This window comes from Haliotis asinina, chromosome 14, assembly GCF_037392515.1.
Source record: "Haliotis asinina isolate JCU_RB_2024 chromosome 14, JCU_Hal_asi_v2, whole genome shotgun sequence".
NCBI classification, from domain to species: domain Eukaryota; kingdom Metazoa; phylum Mollusca; class Gastropoda; order Lepetellida; family Haliotidae; genus Haliotis; species Haliotis asinina.
In genome coordinates, this window is record NC_090293.1 from 37813869 (window position 1) to 37827034 (window position 13166).

At 39.7% G+C, this 13166-nt stretch overlaps 1 protein-coding gene across 1 annotated transcript in view; it reads left to right on the forward strand.

Moving 5' to 3' along the window:
• LOC137261524 (CWF19-like protein 1) overlaps window positions 1-13166 on the forward strand; it is a 261199-nt gene that overhangs the window by 188344 nt on the left and 59689 nt on the right. Inside the window, exon 13 of the mRNA XM_067799283.1 lies at window positions 9377-9490. Coding sequence (XP_067655384.1) covers window positions 9377-9490 — 114 coding nt within the window. The remainder of the gene's footprint in view (window positions 1-9376; window positions 9491-13166) is intronic.

Below are 13166 nucleotides of genomic sequence, written 5' to 3' on the forward strand. Positions count from 1 at the left end.
TGCCTTGCACACACAACATACATGCTTATGTTCTGTATGAGCTACCTGTGTCACGTGGAATAGTATACTTAATAAGGGAACAAGACAAAATTTCCCCCCTTCAAAAGCCTGAACTAACGTTATTCAGGTTTTGGGAGGGACCTAATCCTGTTCCCTTTTTGTATGTATTACTTTAGCAGTTATGAAAAAATGGAACTTGAGTGACATGATTGCTACACACTGAAAAATTTTAGCAATTGTCAGCTGTGGTCACAATACCAACAAGGGAGAAAGAAATTTAACATAGATGCGATGGGATGTGCAAGCTTCTTCCGTTTTGAAATTGCATGCAACTGTGTGCTCTTGATAACCTTACTATAGTTTCAGGAAATCTTTAGAAACCAGATTATTATCAGATATTTATATTGTGCACATAGCCATGCAACTATTGCTTGCTCAAGGTGCTAGTATTTGTTTCCCACGCCGCCTGCTGCCGGTGGGGTGCTGGTGGCAGCCAGTGGTATCATTGGTGGTTCTGCAGGTTGCTGGTTGGACTGGTGGTGTGGCCGGCGTTGGTCAGTGGCTGCCAGTGTTAGTGCCGGTGCTTACACTGATGATGTCGGTGGTTGCGATGGCTGCCGGTGAAGTTCAGGTGAAGCCTAGAATTTGGCATGTGTTATTAATAAAGCAGCTGTACTCAGTGGTAGCATTAAGCCTATCATCGTAATTAACAATGAGCCTGCTGTATGTAGAGAGTTACTAAGGAATGAATCTTAAATAAACATTCGGGAGCCTGGTGAGTACGACTATGTTTGTATAGTGTATAACATTATGTTCCACTGGAAGATGGGGCATTACTATGCTGACTGAATAAAGGATGTTTATCCGACTGGTGAAGGCCTGGGGCCCCGACACTCTGATTTGAGTGCAGGGTCAAGCAAAGTAACAACACATACAATGGTGAAAATATATGTAATGTATTCAAGAGAGGAATACCAGGTGTGGTTCGGATGGAGTTACGCATTCACTGGGGGCGCTGGGTTGTGTGCGCCAACTCATGTTTGAGTAATGTCAGGTTGGATCACTGGGGTGGTGAGCATCAGAAGCATGGTGGTGGAAAGCAAATCATGAGGCTGTGCCACCTATACTCATTGAGGATCTAGTCGAGACTATTCCTGATTGGTGTAGGGGTTCGCAGGACGGCATCCATTGGTGGGGATAGGAAGACTTGCCAGGGCTCTGTAATGAAATGCAATGGGTGAATGTCCACAGACCAATTCGACATTGGTGGTATGGACACATTAGCTATAAATAGCATGTAAGGGCATGCTTTATGTCCTTGGATATAAGTAGTTATTTGAGTGGGGATGTGTGAAAGTGGTTCCAAGCAACCAGTGGCGGGATGTTTTCCACTTCTTCTTTGATGCATGGGTCCCAGGGTGGATTCCTCACATCGCTGTCAAGAGGGATAGTCTTTGTGGCGAAATCTGTCCGCCGCAAGGAAGTTATCTTCCAAGGTGGAGACAGGCTGTAGCTTGTAGCTCAGTCTGCGACGGGACATGCTTTCGTTCATTGATGGACATACCCGTGAAGGTCCCGGGGTAGAATAGGCCTTCAGCAACCCATGCTTGCCATAAAAGGTGACTATGCTTGTTCTAAGAGGCGACTAACGGGATCGGGTGGTCAGCCTCGCTGACTTGGTTGACACATGTCATCGGTTCCCAAGTGCGCACATTGATGCTCATGTTGTTGGTCACTGGATTGTCTTGTCCAGACTCGATTATTTACAGACCGCCGCCATATAGCTGTAATATTGCTGAGTGCGGCGTAAAACTAAACTCACTCACTCACTCATTGATGGACTTGTGTTTGCTGGAGATATGTTTCAGGCAGTCATCCACACGGTGGTATGACTTATGACATAGTATGCATTGAAAGGCTGTGTCGCCATGGTTAGTCCTAGTATGTCTCAAAAGTGTGTCTTTGCGGGATAAATTGGCGCCACAAACAGTGCACATAAGAGTGTCTGCCGTAGCGAACGATGGTACTGTTTGACTGATGTTGTGTCTAGTATGAATGAGTGGCAGTCTGACTTCAGTGATTATGACGTCATAGACAAGCCGGTGTTGGAGGTGTTGAGGTGACATGTGGTGACGTCACAATGTAGATACCTGACTGGTAATAGACCTTGCATTACTGTGAATGAGTTTTGCCAGTCGCCTCAGATTTGCCCACTAAATTGTGGTTTAAGATTCTCAGAAAGAGAAAAAATTGGTATGAAAACGGGGTGAATTTCAACCAACAATTTTATTGTTGAGACCTTGCGGGCTGAACGTGTGGAGAAAATCCACTTAAGTTCTGTGGAGCGTCGGAGTTTAGTGGTAGTCTCCCGCTCAGGGTCTGCTTTCAGCTGAATGATAATGGTGTATCATAGATCACTCTGGTGGTGATTTGGGTGATTGAAGTGATGAGCGACGGGTTTGTCCCTCTTGTATGTGATGCAAAGTGTTCAGACAGCCTGGTTCTGAACGCCCTTTTGGTTTCACCTACATATTCTTTTTCGCAGGAGTTGCAAGTGAATAGATACACCACATTGTGGCTTTGGCAGTGGTGTTTATGGATAGTGCATTTCCAGATCGTGTGGGTACTGTAAAAGTACCGAGAGAAGTTGATATTTCTGCAAACTCTGCAGGAATAATCATTACATGGGTCGTCAATAAATTTGACTGATTTCCCCACGACCTGGATGGGTGGAAGGGGTAGGTAATTGCAGCTCTAAGATGTCTTTCAGAGTTTTATTGCGGCAAAAGGCTGTAATAGGTGGAGAAGGGAAGATTTCATTGCAGATTTCTGAACTGCTGAGTAAATGCCAGGGTTTCTGGATGATGCATTTGAGCTCAAGGTACATGGGATTATAATTGCAAACTAGCACTGGTTTTGAGTATGAGACTGGTGCTTTCATCCTGGTGTGGAGAAGTTCTCTCCTAGAGAGTTCTCTAACTTTTGTTTGTTTTGCTGTTTTGCTGTGTTTCTCATATTCTGCCTCGGTGGAGCAGATTCTCCTTAGGCGGAGGAATTGGCTATAGGGGCCTTTAGTCTTAACATGTCTAGGGTGACATGAGTGAGTGAGTGAGTTGAGTTTTACGCCGCACTCAGCAATATTACAGCTATATGGCGGCGGTCTGTAAATAATCGAGTCTGGACCAGACAATCCAGTGATCAACAACATGAGCATCAATCTGCGCAATTGGGAACCGATGACATGTGTCAACCAAGTCAGCGAGGCTGACCACCCGATCCCGTTAGTCGCCTCTTAGGACAAGCATAGTCACCTTTTATGGCAAGCATGGGTTGCTGAAGGCCTATTCTACCCCGGGACCTTCACGGGTTAGGGTGACATGAGGTGTACAGCAAATAGGAGTGTGTGTCTGTGGGTTAGCAGTAGACAGAAAAATCTAGGGTTTGGAGTTTGTTTCATTCGAAACCCATGTATCTAGAAATGCTACCTTTCGGTGTGAAAATTCTGTGTGTGATGACTTTAATGGTAGGGTGTGCAGAGTTGAATTTCTCAAGTCGTGCAGAGTGTCCAGATAAAGAAGATGTCGTCAATGAATCTGACATACAAGTCCGCTTTTATTGTTTTAAACATATTTTATTCACAGAGAAAAGGATAAGGAAAAAGTTCTCCAACTTAGAATACCCTCTCCTTGGTATGTACATAGATAGTATAGATTCCTGCAACTAGAGATGACAGATGTGAACAAGTAGCTAGTAGAGATAGGAGAGATAGAGCTATACAGAATAACACAGAAATGCTATACAAATCGTTTTGTCTCACTGATGAATGATTGTACTAACTTGAATACATTTGTATTTTCGCATGATAATAGGTCTGCACTTCCCTCTAACAAAAGTTTTAGGTCAACTGGAATACCAGCTGATAAGCAAAAGTGCATAACAGATAATATGAAGTTAACTCTCTGTTGTTTGTACAAAGAACATTCAAACAGATAGTGATACGAATCCTCAATAAAATCACCACATGTACACAAGTGATCATTTTTCAGCCCAACTCTGTACAAAGCAGAGTTCAAACAACTAACAGAATATCACAATTTGGTATGAATAATATTTAATTTTCTTTTCCCACATGAATAATACTGAGGTGCATACTCATTGCTGTCAGTGATAGATGATTTAAATTTTGAAACACTTTTTGAATTACGAACTGTGGGTGGTAAATTGTTCCAAGAGAATATTGTAGAAGAAAAACAGATTCTTTTGAATGTTTAAGTCTTGGAGTAAGAATCGATATTTTGGAGAATTGTGTAGATTATACTTAGATTTAGAACCAACATTCAAAGGAAGGAGTTCTTTTAAATATGAAAGAGCCATTTCATGTTGAATTTTATACATCAAACATAGCCTTCATTTTCTCCGACGAACTTGTAATGTTTCCCATCCAGTTTCAAAGTAAAGAACTTTGGTAGACCAGTAACTATCCTCGCTGTTGTTTCAAAGGCATTTAGAAGTTGGAGGAATCAAACTAAAAGTGCTTTATGGTTCAACTTCTTTATTATACAAGGTCACAACGTTTCGAGACAGGTTCTAGTCTCTTCTTCAGGTGAATGAATAAGATCTATACCATGTTCATTCGGTTGCATCTTGATTATGCATGTAAAGTTTCTTCACCTGAGGAAGAGACTAGAACCTGTCTCGAAACGTTGTGACCTTGTATAATAAAGAAGTTGAACCATAAAGCACTTTTAGTTTAACTATCCTCACTGCTTGCAACTGAATCTGTTCTAGCTTATTTATCTGTTCAAGAGTACACCTGTCCCAAACTTTACATGCATAATCAAGATGCAACCGAATGAACATGGTATAGATCTTATTGAGAGTACTCCTACACAATACATATTTCAAAAGTCGCAAGGAATTAACCAATTTTGAAACCTTTTGTATCATATTTTGAATATGGCCAGCCCATTTTCCGTTGCGAGTAAGAGTAACTCTAATCACTGAGCCCTGTGGGACACCAGGTGCTTATCGTCCTCAACTTGGAAACTGACTCATTGACATATAAACTCTGACTCCGATTATTTATGTAAGTACCTAACCATCCCTTACACAATAAGTATTCTAACCATCCAACAGCAATTGTTTGAGTATGGGATAGAATCAATTTCGGTCTGCTTTTTATGACACAGGATGTCATATTATGATAACATGATGTTGATACATGTCATGGCAAAAATTTGTAAACTTAACATGATAACATAAGCTAATATGTTCTGCTTCGATCGAAATTTGTTTTAGTTGAATAGTAAACAATATTCTACTTTCACTTCAAGCAGAATGACAAATGTTTATCCCTATAACTAAATAAATGACAGAACAGTTGTGCATCTATAGCTAATGTGTCAAATACAATCTGCTATTATAGCAGCAAGATGGTTGTGTCGTTTTAGTCAGACACATAAATTTATTGCTTTGTACAGTAGCTACTTTAATGGGCATCTCAAGATTTTAGCAATCAGATTGCATTGTTACATATAGATCATAACAGTACTCACATGAGAATGGTTATCATGTTGATGACAGTTTAACAACTCAAACACTGTTTTACTCCCAAGTTGTACACATAACCTTGTTGCATGTAAACATATATTTCCTTCAAAGGAGTATTATAGATCATGTAAAAACCATGAGTGTCCATGACAATATACATTTCCATTGATTCATCGAGACAGGTAGAAGCTCTGTGGCTTCTGATAGCACATTGAACACTTATTGTTGCTCTGTCCTCAGCAGTATGATTGAGATACAATCCTTTGAGGGTTTGTTGTTGTGTATATATTCCACAGTATAAGGAAAGGTATCACCCTGTACATAATCACTTTATTACTTATTTTCTCGGCTTATCTGTATTGTCATCCTCAACCTGGTTTCTTCGCATACCTCCTTGAACTGCATGTTGTTGGATACCTTCCTCAGTCCCCCATCCTTCATTTTGATTGACACAACTCCCCCAGTCTCCAAGGAGGACTGAACTCTTTTGTCCATGACAACAGTTCTAGCTTCTTTGGCCAGTTTTACCCTTGATCTTGTTAGGTCTTCGTTAATGAAGACTCTGTGTAATCCTGTTTGTAGATGTTTAAGCTGAGACCTCTGTGAGAGTAAGGATCATTTGCAGGCGTTGCATACAAACATCACGATGATCGGCCTAGCAGGGGCTGTGGAGAGCGTGGGTAACGCAGTACCCTGTAGCTAATGGCAGTGTCCTTGGGCAACAGTGTAACCCTGATCTTCGGGACCCAGTCAAGAACCAACTTGTCGGTATCTTCCCCTTGCGTTTCAGGAATACCAGTAATTCTGACGTTTCTTCTAGAATATTGTTCTCTCCTATCTGACTTCGTAGCCAATTCATCAGTCATTTCGTTCTTTTCGTTGACTTTACTCCTAAGATTGACAATGTTATTTTCAAGTTGATTGTTTCTCTCTACTAACTGAGCAATCTCCTGTCTAAACATATGCTTAATGGATTCGCTCACAGCGGCACCAGTGAGGGACAGTATGTCACTGCTTTTCAAGGCAGTCATGAGTTGTTTCACAAAATGACAAGCATCAGACTCATTCTGAGCACTACTCTGCCCCTGAACGTTCATGACTGAATAGTCTACACTGCCATGTGTGCTATTTAAGTCAGAGTCGACATCTGGTGATAAACAACAGTATTCTTTGCTCCATTCACATGCAGCTCTACACCAATATGATACACACGATATCACTCACTAAAAGTCTCCTACCCAACAACATACATCTCAGGGGCTTAAAGTGCACACTGGAGAAATTATCAGAAAAACAATTGAAAATTATTCGTAATTTATGTAATGTATGATGAACAGCAGTGTAATGCTCACTGATCTTGGGGACATGCAGGGATTCAGTCTGCCCCCTGAAGAGAACACCTTGTACGCCATGCACTTACAAAACAACTTCTGCGGGCGAGTGTGACTGGCAGCTTGTACATGCGAGTGTCACGGGCAGATTTCAAAGAGCCGACTGGTTGATCAACATCATCACCCTCACATCCTGCATATTCGTTAAAAACAGTCAAGTGCCGAAAGTGATAAGTTACTTGATTATTCTGACATCTATTGTTCAAAATAGATAATACCATATCAGTTTTACCAAAACACTGGAGCCTGTAGACGGGTTTTGTTTGTGTCAGTCATACAACATTAAACAACAACTAGAACAAGACTTTGATGTACAGAGAGCATTACATGAATAATATCATTGAGCTGTTGATCATGTTGATGTGTTATTATAATAAGGGTCTTGGGTCCAAGTGAGGGTTCCTAACTGGTGTGCTGGTCTGCTTGGGGGAATTAACTCAGAGACTCAGTACAACCCACTGGACTGAGGGCTTGAGCTGACCTGTGTTGGGAGTCTAAACACTACTGAAGGACAATTGAAGTTGGAGACTATTTAACAAAATTGAAACTATGTTAAGATTATGATTCACTAACTGATACAAAATACAATAGCCAATGAAATGCAGAATACACAAAATGGGGTGTGTCCTGAACAACTTCATTGACCAGACAGGGCGAGTGCTTAATCTTTTAATCCTATTCTAAGTGGCATAGATCTTGTTGGCACATTTTCTGGGTGCTTGATTGCTTACTCTGGGCTGGATCTTTAACGACCCTTAATTGGTGTTTGAATAGTGTTATTCTAATAAAGTGATGGCATGTTTACCTCATCAAAGCAGCTTATTAAACTATCTTGACATAACGCTTGTCTTACTGAATGGTTTGTCTTACTGTGAAATTCTGAATACCTTAGGCTAGGATTAGTCTAGAATATCTGTGAAATTGTGTGGTCATAAGTTATACCTTTTTCAATAGTATGTCTGTGAGATGAGTTTTACTACTTTTAACTGGAGTCTTTCTCTAAGCTATTACCAATACAGGATGAAACAAATATTTTATATTTATTTTTTTCCAAATATCTGAATGCTAATGTATTGCTTGTACTGGCTATAATTAATAATGAATTTTGGTTTAAATTATTATTTCATGATTATGTTGACAGCTCCCTGATGGCAACTAGCATGGGATTAGGTGCAGTAGATGTCAGGTTGTTATTCACCATTGTAGCCGCACCCGGAGTGCTAGGCATTTAAGTCTACAGAGAGAGAGACACTGCAGTCAGGGAATCAGCCAATGATTTATTTCTTACCTCCCTGAACCTATCCCTACCTGTGAACTTTGCTCTCTCTCTCTCCACTGATACAACTGCTGGGAATGCAGCTTGCTTCGTGCAAGCACTCAAACATACAATTGCGAGTTTGTATCCCGTGTATGGCCTCTAAAAGATTTCCTGAAATGATAGTAAGGTTATCGAGAGCATGCTGTTGGATGCAATCCCACAAGGGAGGAAGTTTGTGCATCGCATCTATCTACAATTTCTTTCTCTATTGTTGGTATTGTGACCATAGTGGACATTTTGCTAAAATTTTTCTGTGTATGGCAATCATGCTGTCAGTCATTCAGGTTCCAATGTTTGATCATTGTTAAGTAGTATACACAATAAGGGAAGCGGAGTGGATTAGGTCGCTCCCAAGGCCTTACTTATGTTTAATTAAGGCTCGGGGGTTGGTCTCATCCCTTATTGTGTATACTACTCATCTCATGGTTCATACTGACAATGGCATGTGATGGTCCAGAGTAGAACAGACCATGCTTGCCACAGTAGGCGACCATGCTTGTTGTAAGAGGCAACAAATGGGATGAAGTGGTCAAGCTCGCTGACTTGTTTGACAGTGGTCATAGGTTCCCAGTTTCACAGTTGCTTATGCTGTTGATCACTTGATTGTCTGATCAAGGCTTGATTATTTACAGACCTCTGCCATACAGTTAGAATATTGTCAGGTGCTGCATAAAACTTAACTCACTCACTCACTCCTATTGACAGTCACATTCTAGTCTTCTGACAAAAACAACACTAAGCAAGTAAGCGAAGGGCTGAAGGTTTGAAACCTGTCAACAGTACATTATAGTTGATGTTTTGAACAATTCAATATTTTACAATCTTATTCAGTAAAAGCAAGTTATATCAATCTGTAAAACGGGTACAAGTAAAATAAATCAAAGTTAAGGGTACGTCAGAAAACCCGCAGGACCAGGGCAATTCCGTACAAAATCCTAGAGATTTCATGGAGAATGAACATGAAAAATTGCCTGAAGAAGTTCACTCAGTAAACGGAGAATGTGATGAGACAATAGAGTGATGTCACTGAAGTCTCAAGCTTCCATTTGAATAATTCTGATCTGCATTCAGTCTGTGATTTATTTTAAACCATAAGATTGTGCAACTTTTATTACAGGTTGTTCCTGTCCCACAAGATGTTGCTATGGATCTGAAGGATATATTTTTGGATTTCTCAGAAGATATTTCAATTGAACTTCATGAAATACCCACACATTCTGATCTGTCCCAGGTGAGTAGCATTCTGCAGATATACCCTCTGTCAGACCAGAGACCATATAATATGGTCTCTGGTCAGACATACCCTCTGTCAGACAACTTATGAACCTCTATTTCATCTTTTGTCAGTGGCATTTTGCTGATATAGCCCTTTTCACAGTCCATCATGACCTATTCTGGAGTGGCATGTGGAGTAATAAGACCTTAGTACAGTTCTGGATATGGGCTGGAAAGACAAAGGAAGGACTTATCACTATCACTCACACAGTTTGAACTGGTGGTTGTTGTCTGCACATGTGAATGGCTGAGTGTCCCGATTCGTTGCGACTTGAGTAACATGTAGATTATCCTAGACTATTTCGGTATCCAAACTATCAAATTGTTAGTAAATTCTAAAAATGGTGAACAAATTCATATGTCCTCTGATGAAATGTTGAATATTGCCTGTTTTAGGACCCTTACCTTGGGTGTTCTAACCCATGAAGATCCAGATTAGAATTGGTCTTCAGCAACCATATGCTTGTTGTGAGAGGCGACTAATGGGATCGGTGTCCCAGTTGTGTAGATTGATGTGCTTGCAGTTGTAATGCCTGGTCAAGGCTTGATTATTTACAGACTGCCTCCATATGGCTGGAATATTGTGCAGCACAGCCTGAAGTAAAATTAAAGTCACTCACTCACACATTCATCTGTTCTGCTTTGAGCTTGTAGCTGTTTCACCATTCCTCTTTCATAAAAATGGCCTGATACTTAATCTCCAAAGTCACAATATTTAAGACACATCATTAAGTTGATTTCTAATATTGTAGTCACTGGTGACATCATCTACAGAATGACCATTGTTGATGCCTGTACAAATGTTGTCTAACAAATGAAATGGCCCTAAATGGCCCAAAATAGACAGTCTTTGCAGTGTGTACCTGGCTTATGACAACACAGTACAGGAAGCAACAAATGGATTTCTTCTTCTGGTAATGTTTGACACTTCTGAAGTTAAGACAACTAAACAACAATAGCAGGAGCATTGCAAGGACTTTGATGCTTGTACAAAGGTTTGAACCACCTCGAAACATTGAAAACTTTTATGCAAATGCACCACTTGTATAACATGCTGGATAACCATGCTTGGCTCACTTGCAGCATGCACAAAGTTCTGCAAATAAGAACTGTGTCACCTTACATATAACTTGCTTGTTATCCTTTGACAGAGAGCACCCAAGTTCTTGGTGGCTGTCTCTAACAATGCCACATCAAGGCACAATTGCTTAAAATTTGTAAAATCAAATAAGGACTAAAACATGTAAGGACATATTGTGAACAATGCCATCAAAACTATTTTTTAAATGGAAAGGTCATGCAAGTATATCATAACTTTGAGTTTCAATTAATGAAAATACATGGATTTTTAAACAAAATTAAAATTTCAGCTGTGTAACAATGCTGATTTAGTGTTTAACCCGAAAACACCTGTACCGAAGCAGGTTTCTCACCAATAAGAAGAACAGAGTATTGTCAATGTATTATCTGAATACCTCGAGGTATACAACATGCACTAATTGAAGGAAATCGTTATACACACAGTCAAGTTATCTGACACAAACAACACAGTATATATTGTTTGAGATGAGACATATCTGAAAATATCAAGAAATCTGTTCTTGTTTGGTCCTCAGTGTGATGTTTGGCCTATAACACCAGGTTACATGTCATGTAATTTGCTTGTGTCAATTCAGCAAGAGACGTATGATCAAGTACAGACAAGCTTGGTGTTAAATGGTTTTTATTCAGTTCACCGACACAGAATACATAATTATTGGCGTAAACTCTCTCTGGGTTGTAGCCATTTCCTCCTCCACTCCTTGGTGTGTTACAGACTGTTCTCTGTGTAGAAGAAATGTTTTATCAAAGGGAGGTAACTTCATGGTAGAAGGTTCCCTGAAAAGCCTTCATTACTCCCTTTGAAGAGTTCTTCTGAAACTGCAACCAGTTCATATTTTCCTCTGTATTCAGAATGCATGCAGATGTGCAGCAACTATTGTCTACTTCCAAGTTTCATCTCCCTTTCATCATCAAGCGAAGCATGATATGCAATGGTTTAGTGTCAAGAGTTAATTCCCTTCATCCCCTCGTATACGCATGTGTAGACTATGTACAAGTCCAGCTTTTCTGTAAACGATGTTTTCACTGTCGGGTGTAAATCCCTTTATATGAGAAAAATGAACATGTTACTTCACCAGTTTCTTCAATATGGACTACTTCATTCACTGGGATGTTTAGACTTTGGATATAGACTTACTGCTTGGCAACTAGACAGATTATGACACTGAACAACTGAGTGAAGAGGATTGCTTTGGCGGTGATGACATATACTTTGACAGATCTGAAGATGACAAAGCTGAGTTGATCACCACTCCTGATCATCACAGGAAAGAAAATACGAAATTGCTGTATGCTTGTCCACTTAGCAGCAAAACCTACGGGGGCTTTTGTGCTCATGTTACCAAGAAACACAACCGATCAGATATTAACTCATTAAGGCCAAGAGCCGCGTATGTGCGGCAAATTAATTAGCTTCTCACAGCGAGAGCCGCTTATTGGGGGTAATAAAAAGCACCTCTTATTCAGCGAGAGCTGCATATTTGGAGTTATAAAAAGCATCTCTCATTCAGCAAGAGACTCGCATATGCATTTTACATTTTAAATTCGTACAGTACCTATAATTTCAATCAATTTAGCAGTAATGATCAAAGATTAGCTTTTCTTACGAGAGAGATTACTTTCGGTGTTAATCAGAAGAACTATTAATGTGTTTTGATAACAAGTGCTTGCAATGTCGGGGGCTTATACAGGCAAATGAACACATGTCTGCGGGAAAGGGGATTATGAGATGTTGTTACAGGAGGTAAGTGTTTGTTACTCATCATTGGGAGTGAATACTAAGATACTATGTTTGCACATTGATTGAATTAATGATGACAAGGTTACAAAACCTTCTTCCTAATCAAATCATTCATTCGTTGTAATAGTTCATATAATGAATCATAGACATAAATAGCAATACCGTATGACACCCATGTTCATGTAGATTTGAAATAAACCAAGTTACTAATTTAGACCTAATTTATTTGTGACTATTGATTTTTTAAAGTTGACAATAATACATAATTGAATATGAAGTGAGAACTCTTTCATCTACTCATAATATACATATATAGTACACATAAACCATACAAAGGTAACTGGGGCATTTTGTTCAAGCTATTTCATGTTGATTTGAAATGTGATTTTTCAATGCAATTTACATAAGCATTGTGTAAGAAACGTTTGTATTTGATTTCTGTAATTATCTTATCAATAAAAGGAGGATAATATATCAGTTACAGAATTGATGCGTATAATCATTCAATCAGACAACACTAAGTGAGATATATGAACACCTCTTTCAACCTCAAAATAACAGCCTCTGGTCGAATGCATGTCCAGGTGAAGTTTTGTCCCGTGACAAGTTTAAAACAAACTTATGCGCTTTTACATCATTGGACAACCTGTTTTGTGGAGTCACGCCCATTGTCAATCTTCTGAACCTCGTTTGCTTTCAAAACAAATATGAGCATGCCCATCTTCATAAATATTTGAGGAGATTCAACTACAAGTGTATACATCACGATAAATCAGTATCGTGTAACTTT